The sequence below is a fragment of the Pelodiscus sinensis genome, chromosome 15 (assembly GCF_049634645.1).
Source record: "Pelodiscus sinensis isolate JC-2024 chromosome 15, ASM4963464v1, whole genome shotgun sequence".
NCBI classification, from domain to species: domain Eukaryota; kingdom Metazoa; phylum Chordata; order Testudines; family Trionychidae; genus Pelodiscus; species Pelodiscus sinensis.
In genome coordinates, this window is record NC_134725.1 from 31,877,613 (window position 1) to 31,898,071 (window position 20,459).

A 20,459-nucleotide genomic window follows, 5' to 3' on the forward strand; every position below is an offset into this window, starting at 1 on the left:
ACTATTTTTATTATCTATAGCAATGCAATAACCTGTTCTATTTGTATAAGACTCACCTGTCCTTTGGATCTATGGTGTGAATGCAGTAGTTTGACAGACTCTCCTCCTCCCCCCATGTGAAAACTGATCTAATCTACACCTTTGAAACTGATGCCCACAGAAATGGACGTCCTTTATTCTAGACATTCATGGGTGAACTATCGGGCTATTTTGGCCTCTCAATTTCTTGTTTCAACAGAAGCCAATTTTGTTTAAATGTATTCTCCCTCATGAGCAGGGGGTTCTGGGCATCCACAGGTGTAGTGGAATAGGTAGGATTCAGGCTCTACAGGCTTTGCAGTGAATTCCTGCAATGATGAGTCAAACTGCCAAAGACTTGGACTAACTTTATCGCTGGAGGTAGAGCTCAACCAGAATGTCTTGGGCTGTTTTAAATCCCATGTCCGAATTTGTTGGCAAGAGCCAGTCTCTGCTTCTATCTTGGAGCCTTGCACTAAGGGAGGATAGCAAGTGTAATTGCTTGTCTGAAGCTCTGTTTTCAATGATTAATAAGAAGTTGGAACTATTCCACCTAAGCCCAATTTTATTATTGTCAGTGACACATTGAGAATGCACCCTTAGGAAGAACAGATGCCTACAATTATAATACAGTGGGCTGCCACTATATTATACATGTTGGAGTGATGATGGGCATAAATTATTCATGTATAAAAGATAATTGATAACCTTGCACAACCATTGGCCCTTGTGCATCATTGGGGAATCAAATGTTAGGTCTATTGTTCAGCTGATAATTGGTTTATGCAATTGATGTATGATCAGCACTTTTGATACATAATGTAAGATTTCACAGGTGATTCATTGCACATTTAAATGTAATTTGCAAGGAGAAAAGAGGGGGTCTTTCCCTTTTTGGGGGCTGCTTTTTGGTTTTTAAAATATCTCTGGGGTGGAAACTGAAGCTTTTCTTGTTTGATTTATTTTATACATTAGAAATTCAGCTCATCTTACCCAGAGAACTCTGATGACTGGAGAATTAACAAAATTATGACATTACAAGAGCCAGAGCTGAGCTAGTGAGCGTGGAAGTGGTTTTTAATCAGACTAAGTTAAAAAAAATTGTCAAGACCCATTTAACTTCAGTGACTAAGAAATCTTTTGGAGAAAGGCAGCCTTTAGTTAAGATTCATCCTCCTCCTTCTCTTTATTAAGATGTGTTAACAGCAGACATTCTCTATCCCCAACAAATCAGCCAAAAAATCTGGCCAGCCCAACCCTGGCATTCCTGATATTTCTAAGGAAATAACAGTATTTTTAGAAAACAAATACACTTTATAAGAACCTGGAAGGAAGCCAGAAGCCCTAAAGGCATAATTCCAGTTTTAAAAAATACCTTTTTCATATCACCTTTAATAGACCAGTTGCTTTGAACTATTAAGCTTATAATTAAACACTAAGGTTTAAAGGTCATCCTGAGGTAAATATAGGTAATATAATCCTATTGTAAAACAAAATGTGTAGGCTGGGATGTTCTTTGGAGCCCCGGGGTTGTAGGCTCCTGACTCCCGTTGAAATCTGCCTCACTTCCTTCTGCATCTCTGACTAGCCCACTTTTAAACAATAAACCAAAGGGGCACCTGTTCTCCTGGATGTGTGCGTGTATCTCCTCAGAGTACTGAACTGAGTGCAGGGCATGGTTTGAGTAAAGGATTGAAAGTGAGGAGATCCCAAATCCTCATCCTTTCTGATACTAACTCCCTCTGCAGCTTTGGGCAAGTCATAGAGCCACTCTGGCTCAATTTTCCCATCTGTAAAACAAGAATAATATTACCCTCTTCGTGGACAGGCTGTGAGGATGAATAAGTAAAGGCGTCTAAACTACTTTAGCTATGAAAAGCAGTATACAGGGTCCTAGTATTAGGATTAAGATATCTACATGGGCCCTATATAGGCCCTGAAATATTTTGGTGCAAATACCACAGTGGAGTTGAGTAGCTTCCTATTTTCTTTGGCCAGATATCAGTGTGTGGTGGGAATAAGCTACCTACACTATACTTAAGGAGCAGATTTGTTTATCCTATCAGACCCAATACACAAAGCACACAGCGGGATTGCCTGATGTTATGCACTACCTCTTGCTAAATGTTAACCTGTCTGGGAAGAAGGTTCATTAGAGAGGGTTTGTTTTGTGCATATTTCACCCCCTGGAGTTAATTGCTGAGCTTAGCCAGTCAGGAAGGTAAATCCTGGAGGAGTTGTTATTAAGTGTTGATTATTGTAGTGCTCTAAGGACTCTGTAAGGATTAGAGCCACAGTGCATTGGTGGCTCCAGACACACAGAATGAAGTGATAGCTGCCCTCATGTTATCAAACTGAAAAAAGCTGTTTAGTGTAAATATCCTGTATTTCCCTTACCTGAGGAAGTAGAGCTGTGCAGACAGTGTGGGTCAAATTCAGTAAGCTCATCAGCTCTGATGGAGTTGACCAGGAGATGGATTTGACCAGCTGTCTCCAAATTGCCAGCTGCCTTTAGTATACGAAGGTGGGGACAGTTTTTGTGCCCTTGCTTATGCCTACATAACCTCCCTGACCCAAGTGGAATGGATGGAGTCTAAGGGAGAAAGCAGAATCTAACTTGTCAGATGAAAGCTGTTGCTTTTGTATTGGACTGAAAGACCTGCTCTTAAAACTGACTTCCCTCCTTCCATTTCACTGGCATTTCCACATGTATTGCTGAACAGAAGAGTTGACCTTTCCACCCCATTTGTTAGATTATTAAGAATTTGGTTTTGCAACATGATTTTTGTCGTCCTACTCAGATGGCTGCTAGTATCAGAAATGTAGCAGTGAAGGTTTTGACTTTGACTCACTGAGAGAGAGCCCAGCCTCAGCAACCACTTGAGTTATTCCTTCCAAATGCATTTACATCCCTTCCAGGGCCAGCTTCAAAGGCTCAGAACAAGCCACTGTGATTCCATTGAATGAAGTCATGTGAGAATCTACAACATGAAATTCCACGGCCCTGTTTATGTAGAGTTCCCTCTCCATGTCACTGTGGAGTGGAGGGGGATGGCTAACTCTGTGGATGAACAGGCTTAACTCCCTCTTTCCCATGGAGCAGCAACATCCTACTAACTGTGCAGCAGCCTTTGGGTGAGAAAAGAAGATTCATAGCCCTCAACTCTCCTCCATAAAGAAAGGCTACTTGATGGGCAGGTGGTCAGCATTCACCTTTTAATCAGGAAATAGATGTCAGTTCTTAATTTCAACTCCAAAATAATAGTTCCCACTCATGGGATCACCATCTTGTTTCTTAAAACCATTTGTCTTCTCCATCACAATGCTAATTGCTGGAGGACAAAGCTGATGTGTTCTGCATGTGCGTGCTGTGATAATAAGTATGGGTTTTTGTTTGTGTGTATGTTTTTTAAATGTTGTTCCCGTGGAAAATAAAAATCATCTTAACCGCGCCAAAGGAGGATTTAGTCTTCTGTCCCAACTTGCTCTCCCTCACAAATCCCCCATCTAAGCCTCGATCAAAAGATGTAGGCAGCATAAACATGACATACCTCAGAATCATTTAGGAAGAAGGCTTGAGGGGGCCATCAGGTTGGGATCTAGACCATATTCTACAAATACCAGACCTGGACATCAAGTGAGGTTTTCTGGAGAGGGGACTTACCTATCCAACTAATCTCTTAAATATTTAATTGGGGCAGTTCTCTTCTACTGAGGAATCCTGCTTTCTCCTTTCATCAAGGGCACTTGCAGCCTTAGCACCATTTAACAAATACTTGCTTGGAAGATCAGCTGGAGCACTGCTGATGCTGGCACAAACTCTTTTTAGACAGAGATGTGAGAGCAACTGCACTGGCCACAGCTCCTGTTGCAATCTCTTCCTAGCAGAAAGGAGTTAATCTTGGCTGTTCTGTATCAAGAATCTGAAACTGACTGATAATAGGACTTGTATGAGGAGTGGAAAGCTGGATTTTTACCAATACCTGGGACTTTACCAATCCTTGGTAATTCCATAGCCAGAATCGCAAGCCGAAAATCATGTCTTTGGATAGATCAAAATCACTGTATAAATGGCCATTGCGTGTCAAATCCTGTGCCAAACAGGAAAAGCAGAGGACCCAAACTGGCACAGAAGAATTCAGAAAAGGCAGGACCTGTATTCTGCCTGCTAGCAGTCCGCCCACCCCCATTATTCTTCCTAGAATCAGGAATATTTGCATGTGGAAGCATGGTTCACAGCTGCCCTTACTAAACCAGAAGGCATAGGCACATACCAATGCCATATCTCAGATCACCCCCCTGTGGCTCTTGCTGGGACCTCTGCACAGGAGTCATCTGCTCACTTGTGGAAAGAGTGGGCAACACTTCCCTGGGCCCTGATTTTCTAATGGGGGTGTCTGCTAGGTGAAAGTTATCACATCCCTTCCCATGTTAGGCTGTCTCTTTTTTGTTTCTGGTACCAAAGTGCCTTATCAGAGAATGTTTTCAAAAGAATCAGCAAAGCCATACTAGTGAACCCTTAGCTTCTTGTCCAAGCCCCAGCTTTCTACTTGCATGCAGCTATGACTCCTAACACCACTCCTCCGGGGGGCCGTTAGTCTCTTGCAGCTGCATTTTCATCACAAACCATGTGGGAGTTCAAGGCTGCCTGTCTCTAGAAAGGCAGCCTCTTGCTTTTGGCTCTAAAAGCTATGACCTGCTCCGCTGTCCCTGTTACTCATTTGAAAAAGTGATTATGTGGTTATTTCAGAGTTCAGTGTGAGGTCAAACCTTGGCAAGGCCCCCATCTGGTAAGTGTGACCAGCTGTGCTGTCATTTGTGGACTGCTGGTGGGTCTCCAGCTGTGGTCTTACCGAAGGAAATATTGTGAAGAACAAGCACTAAAGAGTGGAATCTGAGCAGTAGGGGGGGACCTGGGAGGGAATGTGGATTCATTTAACGGGAAAAGTTGGAGAATGTCTGGTCTAGCTGAAGAATCTGATTGGCTGTTCCTTGCGTTTTGGGTAACAATCAGTAGATAAGTTCCCTCCACTGAGCACATCTAATCACTCACCTCACTTCCACGAATATCCCCATAGTCTGGCTCCGTTACTGGGAGAGTGACATGGTATTAAAATAAGGTAGTTCACTTTTCTGTTGGATTCTTAATTATCCTGTAGCTACTGATTTCCCCAGCCTCCACCCCAACAGATTCTGAGGGAGCCTGGGGAATTGTCCTTAGATTCACCATCCCTCCTTCCTCAAAACTTACCAAAGCTTCTGTTTTGAGAGCTGCAGAGTTTGGGGACTCCTTGGCTCTCTTGCTGGGCAGAGGGTTTGCTGTGAAGATGCTGCAGAAGCTGAGCAAATTGCTTCAGCAGCACTCCAGAGGTGGTGAAGATGATGAATGCTTCATTAGCCTGTCTTATAATCCAGTTTTTTCCCCCCTTCTGGTGTTTTGTTCATGTCTTTCCATAGCAACTAACCTGTGGCTCCTTTGCCTTCAGTTTTCATTTCTGCTATTAATAACAGAATGTGGGAGTTTAACTCTCTGGGATTGAGAGGGCTTGTACCTCAGTGAAAATAAAAGGGAAACATCCTGTTTGTTTAGATTTTTGCCTTTAACAGCATCTGCTAGACTCTGCTTAAAGGAGGTCCCTGGAACTTAAAAGGATTCAGGGATATGTTTGCAGTTTTATTCTGGCTGTGTCGGTCCCAGGTGAGACAATAGGTTTTATTGAACCAATTTATGTTGGTGAGAGAGACAAGCTTTTGAGCTTACACAGAGCTTGTCAGGTCCGGGAAAGATTGTAGTACATAGAGATATCCGTGGCTCTCCCCCCAACCCACCTCAACGCAGAGACTCTTTTTCATTTTTGCTGTACCAATTAAGAGGTTTATTGGCTCCCCATCACCATAGCATCAGGACATTGTCACAAACTCACTATGAGTGGGAGTGACCCTGCACTTGAGGACACCCCACTAGCTGTTTCCAGAAGCACTGATGATGTACATGCTCTGTCTAGTCTCAAGAGTTATTTTGATTATTGCTATTCTGGTATCCACAAGAGACTCTAGGGCATATATTAATGGCCTCTAATACTCTAGCTGGGCATGAAGTCACCAGCCTTTGGTCTCTGCCTCATATTCCCTTTGGGTGCAGATTAATGGCTAGTTACTGTCTCCCTTCCAGGGATATCCTGTTTGATTTAATAAAGGAAAAATCATGCTCTGACCCTCATACAATCCTTGGGCAGGGGCTCATTAATACATTTGAGTTGTGTTGAGCAAAGTTTGCTGTCTCTTAACAATAAAATCAACGGGGAAGAAATTGCCCAGTACAAAGACCCATGGCCTGAGGTTAACATCTGAGACCATGCTCTCGCTTCTCTCTTTAACGAGCCTTTTCTTTTACTAGTTGCTGCCAGATGGTGGGGAACAAAAAGAATAGACTATGCCCTTTACTGTCCCGATGCACTGACTGCCTTTCCAACGGTAGCCTTACCACATCTCTTCCATGCAAGCTACTGGGAATCGACAGATGTAGTCTCCTTCCTACTGAGACAGGTACAACAAATATTTCATGCTTTTTTCTTGTCCCTTATGCCTAATTTTTGTTGGAAAATATTTTGAAGTCTCTTTTCCCTTTGCTGCACCTTCCATAATAACTTTTGTTGACACTAATGAGGGCTCAGCATAACAATGGAGGCAAAAAATGTATCCTTTACAGGTACAGATCCATCTCCTTTCCCTTCCTGTGCTGTATCAAATGCAGATGCCTTGCAAATAATACTTACTGCACAGTCTTTTCATGGAACCCCCCAAATCACAAAATTGGCTTTTGTTATTGGAACAAGTTCTTGGAGAGAAGGTCACTAAAATCTGAATTAGGAATGTTAAGAAGTGGGTATTTAACTAATTGAGTAGTCAATAGAATTTTTATCGACTACTCAATTAGTGGATAGGCAGCCTGGCTCAGTCCTGGCTCATTAAAAGTGTAGAACCAAACCCTGCTGTGGCTCTGCAATTTAAAAGGGAGTAAAAGCAGGCTGTCCGGCTCCTACTGCCTTTTAAATTGCAGAGCCACAGTGGGATTTGATCCCGGACCTGCATGAGCCCAGATTGAGTTGTGCTGCCTGAGTGCCCAACTCTTACTACATTTTAAAAGCAAGCCCTGGCTAGTGTTCCCTCTGAGCTTCCTGGCAGCACAGCTTTCACAGGTGATTAATCAGCCCCATCCAGTCAGAGGCTTAGGGCTCCCTGGGAGCTGACTGACAGTGCAGAGCTGATTCATCACTTGTGAAGCAGTGCTCACACACAGCTTAGAGGGAATATTGCCCCTTCCCTTACCACTGCCTATGACAGAGGCAGCAGCAAGGTAGGGCAGGCAGCACTGCAGAAACAGTGCTGGGGGGAAATGGCTTTTCAGCTGGCTCCCCCCAGCACTGGCTCCTGCTCCCCTCCCCACTTGCTGCCTCTGTTACAGAGGCTGGAAGGAGAGGGAGACAATGTGAGTAGTCGACTCGACTACTTGGTGACCCTAGGCTTATCGGGTCGTCAATTAGTCATCTACTCACTTACATCCCTAATCTGAATCATTTGTAGTCGTCTTGGCCCATTTCATATAGTCTTGCAGCCCTTTGTGATTTTGAGGCAAAATTAGGTGATGTTTGGTTTGAGCTTTGCTTTGAGTTTTAACATCCTTTCAAACGTTAAGTTCAAAAGGAAGCTCTTGGTGCAAACCCTACATGGAATGAAACAAAAGTGTAAGTTTCAGATTCAGATTAACAAGTTAAAGTGCTCCAGCCTCCATTTGGGCTTTCAAGTGAGCCCTTAAACACCCGGAAACCTATTGTAGAAACCCGGTAAAGGGTTTTGCTTCAAGATTCAAAACTTTGTACCACAGTTTAAATTACTTCTCACAGGATTAGGTTTCTGGAGCATCACATTCTGGATTTTGTCAGCTTAACTTTGGTCACAGATTTAAATTTTGCAAAATCATATTGTTTTTTGTTTTAAAGAGAAATAGATTTAGAAAAAAACATGCACACCCCAAACATTGAAAATGGTTTGTTTCTCAGAAGAACATGAAATCCAAAAATAGCTGCACTAAGACCCTGGCAGGGAAAACAACCAGAACAAAAGGGGGACATATTCTTCTTGATTGCCCTTGCTCATATAGAGAAAACAGAGTAAACAAAGAGCATAAATAGTTAAAGAAAAAAGAAACTTGCTAGCTTGTGACAAATGGGCCAGTGTATTTAAAGCAGGGGGTCTAAAGTTGGGATTCTAGATTTATACTTAGGCAGCTACATCAGAATAGCCTGATATGTTTTGTTCTTTTTTTAGAGACACTAAATAGCACAAATCCCACAGAAGACAATGGGAGCTGCAAGTGCTTAACGCCTGTGAATTTTGGTTGTCTCAGTATAGATTAAGAAGCCCAACTTAGCCCTCACAGGGTTTGAAAACTCTTCCCAGGATTAAGTTGATATTGTTCTTTAAAAGAGCAGTATAGTGTCATAACATAACAATCCCTCACTGTAACACAAACATCATGAATAACAAGTAGTCCTGTGGCACCTTAGAGACTAACAAAAATATATATAGTATCTTGTGCTTTTGTGGGTAAAACCTACTTTATCAGAAAGCTCGTGACACTGTATATTTTTGTTAGTTTCTAAGGTGTCATGGGACTACTCGTTGGTTTTAAAGTTACAGACTAACATGACTACCCCTCTGAGACTTACAAACATAATGGTGCACAAAGAAAAAATACACCAGCCCAAAGTGCCACTCTAGTGACCTTATTGCCCTGGCAAAACATCATTCATTTCTAAAACTCAGGTAGAGATGCTCACTGTCATTTTCATCCCAGCTGAGAGAATACTGCTTCTGTGGATTGCAACTTGCTGAATCTGTCCTCCTTTCAGATGTTCAATGTCCCTGCTTCAAGTTCTTTCCCTGATGAGGACTTTAAAACATCTTTTCATTTGGTGCATCTTCTTGGGGGGCGAGGGGCAAAGGGAACGGTTGAGAGGGCAGGCCAGCCAAAACAAAGGGCTTGCTTCCCCATCCTGCTGGGATTGTGGAGTAATGATCCTAGACCAGTGGTTCTCAGACTTTTTGGTCCATGGACCACCTGGTTCAATATAAGCCTTTCCGCAGACTACCAGTTGCTAATGGAAACTCACCATTACAGGCAGTCCCCAACTTACGCGGATCCGACTTATGTCGGATCCGCACTTACGAACGGGGCTTTTCTCGCCCCGGAGCTCACGGGCGGCGGGTCGCCGCCTGTGTCCTCCGGGGTGAAAAAAGCTTCTCCCGGTCTCCCTGGTCTGCTGGGGGGGTCCAGCAAAGCCGCTAGACCCCCCCCCCCCCCCAGCAGACCAGGGACACCCGAGCAAAGCCGCCACCTGGGCGGCTTTGCTCGTTTGCCCGGGAGCAAAGCCGCCCAGGCAGCGGGGGTCCCGCTGCCTGGGCGGCTTTGCTTCCAGGCAAACGAGCAAAGCTGCCCAGGCAGCAGGACCCCCGCCGCCTGGGCGGCTTTGCTCCTGTCCCCCTAGTGTGCTGGGGGGGTCCAGCGGCTTTGCTGGCCCCCCCCCCAGCAGACCAGGGAGACAGGAGCAAAGCCACACAGGCGGAGGGACCCCGCCGCCTGTGGGGCTTTGCTCGGGTCTCTCTGGTCTGCTGGGGGGGACAGGAGCAAAGCCGCACGGGCAGCGGGGTCTCTCCGCCTGTGTGGCTTTGCTAGTGCGCCCCCCCCTCCCAGCAGACCAAGCTTTTGTTGCGGGACGCCTCGGGTAGAGCAGCTGGGGTGCTGCCGGGTTGGTCCTGTGGGAACCTACCGGGCAGCGCCCCAGCTATTCTGTCCCAGGCTCCAGATTCAGCAGCTGTTGAAACTGATCAGGCTGATTCCAGGAAGCTGGGGGCAGAGCAACTCTGCCTCAGGCTTCCTGTAGTCAGCCCCTGGTCAGTTTCAGTGGCAGCAGCTGAATCTGGAGCCAGTTCCGACTTACATACAAATTCAACTTAAGAACAAACCTACAGTCCCTATCTTGTACGTAACCCGGGGACTGCCTGTAATTTCATAATTACACCTATGCCATTTTGCTGTGCTGCACCTGGCAAGAATGGTTTAATTTAAATTATTAAACAGATTAAGCATTTTAACTTTCTCATGTTAGTTTATCAAACTTCGTTTGAAATAAAGTAAAATATTATGTCCAACACAAAAGGTTTCAATGTTTTCTTTATTTATAGCAGGCATGAAGAACCTTTTTTGTGTTGGGGGGCCACTGACCCACAGAAAAATCAGTTGGGGACCACAAAGTAAGAAGTAAAAAAATTCCCAACCCTCAGTGATGTGGCCCCCAACTGAGAAACCTCACTCCTCTAGCGCTCTAGCCCTACAGGGCAAAGGGAAGGAGCAGGGAGGACTGGAGGTTCAGGGCTTCCCATAGGTCAGATTTACTTTTCTGGCGTTCCAGAGTTAGTGGATTTTATGGACCCCCTTCAGCTCTGGGGTGGGGACAAATTTGAGGGGTTCATTGTGAGGGACAGGGCTGCCAGTGAGTGGGATACGGCTGGGAGTACAGGAAGCGAGTGAGATAGGGATGGGGTGCAGGATCTGGAAGGGAAGAGGGGTGCAGAAGCGGGAGAGGTTGCATGGTTTGGGTGGGAGGTAGGGTGCGAAAGTGGGCTGGGAGTAGGGTGTCTGGCCAGGGGAGGGGAGCAGGAGCAAGGAAGGGTGCAGTGTTATGGCCAAGAGGGTGGGTACATGGAGGAACAGTGGATGCAGGACCAGGGTGGGGGTAGGTGTCTGGCCTGGAGGGGAGTGAGCAGGAGCAAGGAAGGGTGCAGGGTATCTGGCAAGGAGACAGGGTGCAGTAGGGGTTTTGGGGTAGGGTCTCTGGCCAGGGGCAGAAAGCTGGGGTCAGGGAGTGCCTGGGGATAAAGTTGGGAATAGAGTGGCTATGGGGTTCAGAGAGATGGGGTACAGTGTGCCCCTTAGAATAGGGCTGGGGTCAGGGTTGCTGGGGGTGGTTCAGGGAAATGGGGGATGGAAACAGGGAGGCTGGGCACAGTGAGGAGGGGATGAGTGGATGATCCTGGAGTGTCCAGTACTGCTGGGGGTGAGCTCCCATGGGAGCCCAGTCCCTGGCACCCTTAGTGGGGGGGCACTGAAGTGGCTTGGCCCCTTCCCCCAGACAAAGTCCCTGCGAGTGCAAAGCCCCTAAGGGCCCCAAGTTCCCACCTGCCTCCTGGGAGGGTGGGGGGGCTCCTCAGCCCCAGCACCGCCTTCTCCCACCGCCATCGGGCACAGCACAGCCTAACCTACTGGTTGGGATGGGAGAGGGTGCTGGTTGCTCGTGCACCATGAGAGCCCTCCTTGCCTGGCTGGGCCCCACGCAGCCCAACCTGCTGCCTGCCCTGCGGGAGCAACCAAAGGATGCATTGCTGTTACCTTAGTAACCATGAGCTCGGTGGGGCCCAGGCGAGGTGGACATGCAGCAGTGGGTGGGACTTTGCAATGGAGGCGGGTGGGGTGGCATTTCTCCACCTGTAGCTCTGCAGCCTGCATGAGAGAGGGAGGGGTGATGAGCTTGTTTTCTTCACCTCCCCACTATCACCCGCATGCCCTCCGACCGGTAGGCTTGAGTGGCAGAGTGGCCTCCCTGCTGTGTGGGGGTTAAGATGGAGAGCCGAGCTTGAGCCGTGGACCACCTGGGAGGTGGCCGTGGACTACTTTGAGAACTCCTGTCCTAGACTGACATTAGCTACCCTGGAGCCAACTGCATTCATTTGGGCTCTTCCTCCATTTATTCTGATTTGCTAGTGACATAGTGCTGGATCATTCAGTAGAGGATCTGGCTACTTTGGCATCGACTGCATTAGTCACTTCTGCCAGAGTAAATTTCAGGGGACCCTGTGCTAAAAGATGGAGGATAATTATTTAATCCTGATTTTATGGTATTAGGTATGTCTCCTTTCAATCTAACCCTTTGAACCTGCTTAAATAAAGTACTAGCATCTTTACCTTTGCAGATACTCAGCACTTGGCAGGATCCAGCTCCTCATATTGCCATGTATTAGCTCAGCTGATTAAATTACCCTTGCTCTGTTGCAGCATATCTGACTGCAGCTCTGTTATTTATAGCCCTTTATTGGCAAACTCTTCTTCATCTAAATTGTCTGTAGGTTCCATAACAACAGGGATGTTAGCACTGATGGATGCAGTCCCCTAGTATTAATCTATCTTGACCCTTTATTTCCTGACCTGTCCCTCATTTCCAATCCAGTGAGTCAATGTTGCACTGTCATGCTGGCTCTCCTCATTTTGAATAGTAGGCTTCCATGTGGAGCTTTGCCTAAACAGCTACAGGAAGGAAACCACATTAAAGAGTCTAACAAAAGATTATGTTCTAGAATAGCTCAGCTAGTTACTCAGAATGCAACCAAGCTTGTGTAATGCAGCATGTGACTTTACATCTTGTGGCATGAAAAATGTCCCTGCCATCCATTCGAAGTCCCTGGAGCTTGGCAGTGACTGTCTCTGCAGGGTGGTTTGTTTAGTCTCATCTTTCTCTACTGCTTCTAGAGCATTAGCTTTCTCTTATTTCACATCCCCTGCTATTCTTTCAGGGCACCATCCCTCCTTACCTCTTATTCAACACCAAGGATGCCAACATTGGAAAGCTAATGAAAGTACATGCTTTTAATCTTCACTGAAAGGCACTCAGAGTAAAAGGAAGCTATCAAGTAGATTTAGTCCCAAAATCGTAGACTTTAATAAAACAAATAAACCCAAATATGATCAGAAATGTTTTCATTTTTCAAATTTTCATCAGTGAAGGCCATTATTTTATTCATTCCCTGAGCTCTTCATTCCCCAGCATCACTGGGGGGTGAGATGGAGGTGGGGCAGATATATTAAAAAAACCAAAAGGTGAATCGGAGCAATCTGCTTTTGCTGTGAGTGAAATGGGAAAATGAAACAGCCAGCCTAAATTCCACAACATAAACTAGCCTATCAGACTACTTTAGTTTTAACCTATATGGCACTGCATGTGACACAAGAGGGAATGTGTGAGGTTTTTAAAATAAGATGACAGAGCACCTTTCAGTCTTTCCAGGGCCTGGGTAGGGAAAATCGTAATTAATTGGAAAAATATCTGACCATAGTAAATTTCAAAATGCTCCATGCAGTGTGCTCTCTGGAATGCACTAGACAACGCAGTATGGGAAGGAGGTGGACAGCCCTTGATGGGGAAAGAACAAGTTAGGAACTACAGTAAAACTCTGGTGGTCCGGCATCCAGTGGTCCAGTATGCCTGACGGTCCGGCACCAACTGCAACCCGGAAGTGCTCCGGCAGCTGCTTCAAGTTGTTAATCAATTACACTAACTGCGGCTGGATCTGCAGGTGACAGGCTTGCAATTTATCTTTGCTCTATCTATTGCCCCTGGGGGGCGGGAGGGGAAGGAGAGAGGAAGGAGAAGGGGACCGAGGTTGGGAGCGCGGGCGCCACACTCTCCGTCATGTTGCAGGGTGCTGGAGAGGGGGCAAGAGGCAGGCAGCTGCTTCAGGAATTTCTAGTCAATTACACTGCCCCGGGCTGGATCCACAGCGACAGGCTCTCAGTCTACCTTTCCTCTCTACTGCTTGGAGGAGGGGGGAGCAGGGGAAGGTAGAGGTCGGCGGGGGAGGGGGTGGTGGTGTGCCAAACCCTCCCTCCTGCTGCAGGGAGGCAAAGCCAGCAAGCGGCAGAACCAGAGAGTGGGACGAGAGGCAGTAGAGAGGAAAGGTAGATTGCGAGTCTGTTGCCGGGGCAGTGTAACTGATTAGAACTTCTTGAAACAGCTGCCTGCCTCTCCCTCCCTCTCTGGTTCTGCCGCTTGCTGGCTTTGCCTCACTGCAGCAGGAGGGAGCGTTTGGCACACCCCCGCCCCCTCTCCCGCCAACCCCTACCTTCCCCTGCCCCCCCCCCCTCCTCCAGGCAGTAGAGAGGAAAGGTAGATTGAGAGCCTGTCCGCTGTGGATCTAGCCTGGGGCAGTGTAATTGACTAGAACTTCCCAAATGCGGCTGCCTGCCTCTTGCCCACTCTCTGGTTCTGCCCCTTGCAGGCTTTGCCTCTCTGCAACAGGAGGGAGGGTTCAGCACACCCCTGCCAACCCCTACCCTCTCCTGCCCCCCCCTCCGGGCAGTAGAGAGGAAAGGTAGATTGAGAGCCTGTTGGCTGTGGATCCAGCTGGAGTAAGTGTAACTGACTAGAACTTCCTGAATGCGTCTGCCTGCCTCTCGCCGCCTCTCCCCTTCCGCTGCTCGCAGGCTTTGCCTCCCTGCAACAGGAGGGAGGGTTCAGCACACCCCCGCCGACCCCTACCTTCTCCTGCCCACCCCCCTCCTCCGGGCAGTAGAGAAGAAGGGTAGATTGAGAGCCTGTCGCCTGTGGATCCAGCCTGGGGTAGTGTAATTGACTAGAAATTTTTAAAACAGCTGCCTGCCTCTTGCTGCCTCTGTGGCTCTGCTGCTTGCAGGCTTTGCGTCCCTGCGACAGGAGGGAGGGTTCAGCACCCCCCCACCCGCCGACCTCTTACCCCCCGCCCCAGGCAGTAGAGGGGAAAGGTAGATTGAGAGCCTGTTGATCCAGCGGTGGCAGTGTAATTGACTAGAACCTCTTGAAGCGGCTGCCTGCTTCTCTCCCCCTCTCTGCTTCCGCGGCTCGCAGGCTTTGCCTTTTAAAATGGCGGAGGGTTCGGCGCTTGCGGTGCTGTTCCCCTCCGACAAGACCTGCCTCTGCCAGAGTACCTCCTGATAGTCCGGCATTTCTGATAATCCAGCACCACCTGGGTCCCAAAGGTGCCGGATTATCGGAAGTCTACTGTATTTAGAAAAGCTAAACATACACACATCCACATTTAATGCATCCAAGGGTACTGAGGGAGTTGGAAAATGTCATTGCGGAGCCTTTGGTCATTATCTTTGAAAACTCATGGAGATCAGGAGAGATCCCGGATGACTGGAAAAAGGCAAATGCAGTGCCCATCTTTAAAAAAGGGAAGAAGGACAATCCAGAGAACTACAGACAAGTCAGCCTTACCTCAGTCCCTGGAAAAATCATGGAGGGGATCTTCAAGGAATCCATTTTGAAGCACTTGTAAGAGGGGAAAGTGATCAGGAATAGTCAACATGGATTAACGAAGGGCAAGTCATGCCTGACCAATCTGTTTAGCTTCTATAATGAGGTAACTGGCTCTGTGGATATGAGAAAGTCAGTGGATGTGATATACCTTGACTTTAGCAAAGCTTTTGATATGGTCTTCTACAATATTCTTGCCAGCAAGTTAAGGGAGTATGGATTGGATAAATGGACTGTAAAATGGATAGAAAGTAGGCTAGACTGTCGGGCCCAGCAGGTAATGATCAACGGCTTGATGTCAGGTTGGCCGTCAGTTTCTAGCAGAGTGCCCCAAGGATTTGTTCTTGGACCAGTTTTGTTCAACATCTTTAATTATCTGGATGCGGGGATGGATTGCCTCATCAGCAAGTTTTCAGATGACACTATGCTATGGGGAGAGGTAGATACACTGGAGGGCAGGGATCGGGTCCAGAGTGACCTAGACAGATTAGAGGATTGGGCCAAAAGAAATCTGATGAGGTTCAACAAGGACAAGTGTAGAGTCCTGCACTTGGGACAGAAGAATCCCAAGCATTGTTACAGGCTGGGGACTGAATGGCTAAGTAGCAGTTCTGCAGAAAAGGACCTGGGGATTACAGTGGATGAGAAGCTGGATATGAGTCAACAGTGTGCCCTTGTAGCCAAGAAGGCTAATGGCATATTAGGGTGCAATAGGAGGAGCATTGCCAGCAGATCCAGAGGAGTGATTATTCCCTTTTATTCAGCTCTAGTGAGGCCACATCTGGAATATTGTGTACAGTTCTGGGCCCCCCACTATAGAAAGGATGTGGACACATTGGAGAGGGTCCAACGGAGGGCAACCAAAATGATTAGGGGGCTGGAGCGCATGACCTATGAGGAGAGACAGGGATTTGGGTTTGTTTAGTGTGCAAAAGAGAAGAGTGAGGGGGGATTTGATAGCAGCCTTCAACTTCCTAAAAGGGAGGTTCCAAAAAGGATGGAGAGAGGCTGTTCACAGGAGTGACAGATGGCAGAACAAGGAGCAATGGTCTCAAGTTACAGTGGGGGAGGTCTAGGTTGGATATTAGGAAAAACTGTTTCACTAGGAGGGTGGTGAAGCACTGGAATGGGTTACCTAGGGAGGTGGTGGAATCTCCATCCCTAGAGGTGTTTAAGTCTCAGCTTGACAAAGCCCAGGCTGGATTGATTTAGTTGGGATTGGTCCTGCCTTGGGCAGGGGGCTGGACTTGATGACTTCCTGAGGTCTCTTCCAGCTCTATGATTCTATGAATGGACTGAAGGGCAGTCTAGCTGTAGTGTGAACACAGGATGTAAACCCTTTTCCTTTTGCTATTTGGTCCAGCCAGCTGACTAGTGGAGCTTACCATAGGAAATGTTTGCACACTTTGAAAATCCCATTGTCCCAGTCTGTTCATCTTCATTTCAGTGCAGGAACATTACACCTGTATGATGTGCCTGAACCTCTCTATGGAACCAGAGCCCGATTCCCGTCCTGAACTCTGGTCTCCTAGATTACAGAACTCTGCTGGCCCATTGTTAAACCTGGCTTAATATCTAATGTCTTGGTCAAAATGAGAGGAGCTACAGAAGCAAGACAGGAGAATGCCACATGCAATGTTTTTAAATAGAAATGCTACATGACAGGCAACTGGGATTGACTCTAGCGAAATGAGAGAGCCTTCTGGGATCTTAGCTCTTGTAGTGTTTGGCATCTGCTGTGTAGTTAAGGGCAGAGTCAATAGGAATGGAGAGGATGATGAAAATACTTCTGAAGAACAACCCTGAGGGAATGACACCTAAGACAAGTGAGCACATTCAGAACAGATAGTGATGAATCTGAATGACAGAAATGGCGAGGAGATGATGACAGGAAATATGTATGTGGCTTGATGACCTGATGGGAAGGCAGGCAAGACTGAGGCCATAGTGATGAGAGAGGCCCTAAAAAATAAGCAGTTTTCTGTAAGTACCTGAGTGGAAAGTTCCTCTCCTGTTCACTGAATAAGCATTTTCCAATTACTTTTGGACATGTTCTCAGGGAAGTAGCAGGGTCTGGGTTGCCACAGTCTCTGTGTGTGTTCATTGAACATCTGGTACAAAATCCAGTCCTGATATAATCAGGCAGATTTACACTAGCAGCCTAGCAGTTATGTATCTGTGACCAGCATCATGTCAAGGCCACTGAGCTCTGTCGTCCTTGCTCACTTGTGCTCGTAGCTTGGTGAATTCTCTTGTGGTTTGCTTCTGTTCCTTAACTCTTCCTAGACTCATTCCATTTGTCTCTTGCCTTTTCTAGCTTCCCCTGGCTTCTTTTTCATGTCTCTTGTTCTAGTTCTTACCATGTTTCACCAAGAACCCCTTTCACATATGCAATCATATGTGTCTACATATAATTTCAGTTTGAGTCCTTTTTATACACTTGATATTAACCCAGTTCTGGCATCAACCTTTGTTGGCTCTAAAGATCATTAACATTGTACAGTTATAAGAAGGCCAACAAAATCTTGTAGGCTAACAATACAAATTTGCTACATGCAAAATTCTGTAAAGCCCCTTCCCCTGCAAATATTTTGTTTCCATCATATGGTTTGCAAACACAGCAGAGAGGAATAAATACTTTGAACCTGCAGGGGATGTGTTTGCTATGAAATTCCTGCAGCTCTAGGGTTTTAGCTCAGGTGCATCTTGAGTTGCTGACAGGGGCTGCTCTTTCCTTAGGTGATGAGGCATGAAAACTCCAGCATTCTGGAACTGGATGGAAAGGAGGTCTCTGTATTCACTCCTTCCAAGCCCAGAGAGAAGTGGCTGCGGAAGAGGACACATGTTAAGCTAAGGGTAATAGTGTTTTATTACAAGTCTCACCTGCTATTAAATGATTTGGGCCTGCATGCAATAAGAGCAATATAAAAGTTAACCAATATGGGTACAACTCTTCTATGCCCTTTGACTACACATTTACATTAGCTTGGAGACATTGCACTGTGATAATCACATCTCAGTGAGATATCCCAGTCTCAGACTGTTGGAAAACACAAACACACTAAGGATCTGCAACAAGGGCCGTAGGTTCCCTATCCCTGTGCTAAATTGCCCATATAGTAACTGTGTTTTCCCAGAATTCCTGATTCCAGAAGATAAGCTTCTCTGATTTCTGTGAGTGGAAGTTTGTTTAACCATTAAAAATGTCAGCAAACTCCTGCTGATAATCAGTCATTTTGCCTCCTAATTTGAAAATGTAATACACAGAATTTTGCACTGCCAGGGATGAGATTTTCAATATGTTCTGTGACTAGAGTAGTATTTTTAGAGTGACAGTATCATTGTGCGACATCATGGCAGATGCATGCATTAAGGTCCAGAATTTCAAAGGACAACCTTAACCTTTGCAGACTCAAGTTTTGCCTTTAAGGAATGGCAGCAGGAAAGCCAAGTAGAGACCCCTTCTGAAAAAATGTCCAATATTAACTAACTGCAGGTGAAAATTCTATCATTTAGATGAGAAAGTAACTAACTGTACCCTTTCACTCAGATATCAGCTGCTTGTCCACATGCATTAGGATCCACACCCACAATTGATTGTACAAATCATGTGGCCATAAATTATTGTAGCTAAAATGGGAGACCAAATGCAGAAGGCCCTTTAAAAGTTTGGTCCTAAATGTACAATATTTTTTTTCTTAATGTGTTGTGCTGTTTAATATAGCTATATAATAGTGCAGGAAGGGGATGTCATGAGAAGAAAATTGTCCATGTGTTTGGCATTACTGTAGCACCTTTTCCTGTAAACTGCATTAGCCAGGAGGCTCTGCTGAGAATTTAACTAGGTTTGTTCTGTTTTTCACCTGACTTCTGCAGAATGTCACAGCCAACCACAGAATAAATGATGCCATCGCTAATGAAGACGGACCCCAGACCTTAACAGGAAGGTTTATGTATGGGCCATTAGACATGGTCACGCTCACTGGGGAAAAGGTACATTTGTCTTAGTGTGCATTGCCCAGAAATACAGCAGAAGAGGTAGGAAGTAGTAGTTGCCTACCTCTGCTCTTTTTGTATCTGTAATGAGAACTGACCAATTATTGCAAGTCAAGCCCCTTTGCCTGTGTCCACTTTAAAAGCCTCCTCTGTCCAGCCTAGGCATAGCATTGCACTAGACAGGCTTGAGGAGGCCCTGTTCAGAGCCAAGTTAGGATCCTGTCTAGTGTTAATGTTTTCGGTTGTATCCAACCCCCCAAAATGAGCCCTTTCTACCGTTCATTTCAGTGAGGCTTGGATACCAAGTTCTGGGTTTGGCCCATTTCTACATGAGCCATATCTGTATTTAATACTTCCTTAGTCCTGAACCACCTCTTCCTTCCAGGTGGACATTCACATCATGACCCAACCGCCATCTGGAGAGTGGATTTACTTTGACACCGAAATCAGCAACAGCAGTGGCAGGATTTCCTATGTTATCCCTGAGAACAAGCGTCTGGGGATTGGTGTATATCCTGTCAAGATGGTGGTCAGGTGCTGTGCTTCAAGCTCATTTGGCTTAGCCCACAGTTTGACAGGAACATCTGAATATATCTGTAGACACTTAGCTATTCACTGCATGATAGAAAATCCATATAAGTGTGAAGTGCAATTCTACCTGAAAAGTGACTATTTAAAAAGTGGCTTGTTCTTATCAACAGCTCTGCTTCCTATTGTGTCTTCAGAGTCTGATCTTCTGACTTGATGCACAAAACAATTTTACTCCTGTTACCCTGCAGCATAAGCAATGGGACAAAAAGCTATATTCTGTGCTGCCTCCTGCATTGTCAAAAGCATTGTTAGCTGAGTTCCCATTGCTGGGCCAGGCTTTTCCTCCTTTTCCAGACATATAATTATCGTCTTCATGGAACTGTATAGATGAGCACATCTTGAAAACTGTAAACTTGCCCAGGTTCCCCCAAGGGTAGAGCCTTTGTTATTAGTGATGCTGCAGAAAGTCTGCAGCTTGACTTTTGGATCACCAGCTTTCAGAGAGAGCAGTGCCAAAAAGCTTATCCATGGTGAACTGAGCAAATCTGTTTCAGAAGCACTGAAATACACTGCAGTTGGAATCCCACAATGCTAGTTCAAGTCACTGTAATTATATTCCAATAACATACAGGCATTTTCTGTAGTATCGTTAATGATTTTGGTGCAGATTTTTTAAGATATTTAATAGAGAGCTGGTGTTTCATAAGTGCCCAACTGCCATTGGTGAAAGGCCCTGTACTGTCTCTCTGGGAGGGGGGGAGAGGGGGAGAAGAGTTGGTTGCTTTTGAA

The 20,459-nt window shown here is 46.1% G+C and overlaps 1 protein-coding gene across 12 annotated transcripts in view; it reads left to right on the top strand.

Annotated features, from left to right (window-relative positions):
• The window catches only part of PITPNM2 (phosphatidylinositol transfer protein membrane associated 2), a 263,306-nt gene that overhangs the window by 233,706 nt on the left and 9,141 nt on the right, over positions 1-20,459 (top strand). For all 12 annotated transcript variants that reach the window (XM_075898565.1, XM_075898564.1, XM_075898562.1 and 9 more), the window contains 4 exons: positions 6,416-6,564; positions 17,883-17,999; positions 19,020-19,136; positions 19,525-19,673. In XM_075898565.1, the coding sequence (XP_075754680.1) occupies positions 6,416-6,564; positions 17,883-17,999; positions 19,020-19,136; positions 19,525-19,673 (532 nt within the window). The remainder of the gene's footprint in view (positions 1-6,415; positions 6,565-17,882; positions 18,000-19,019; positions 19,137-19,524; positions 19,674-20,459) is intronic.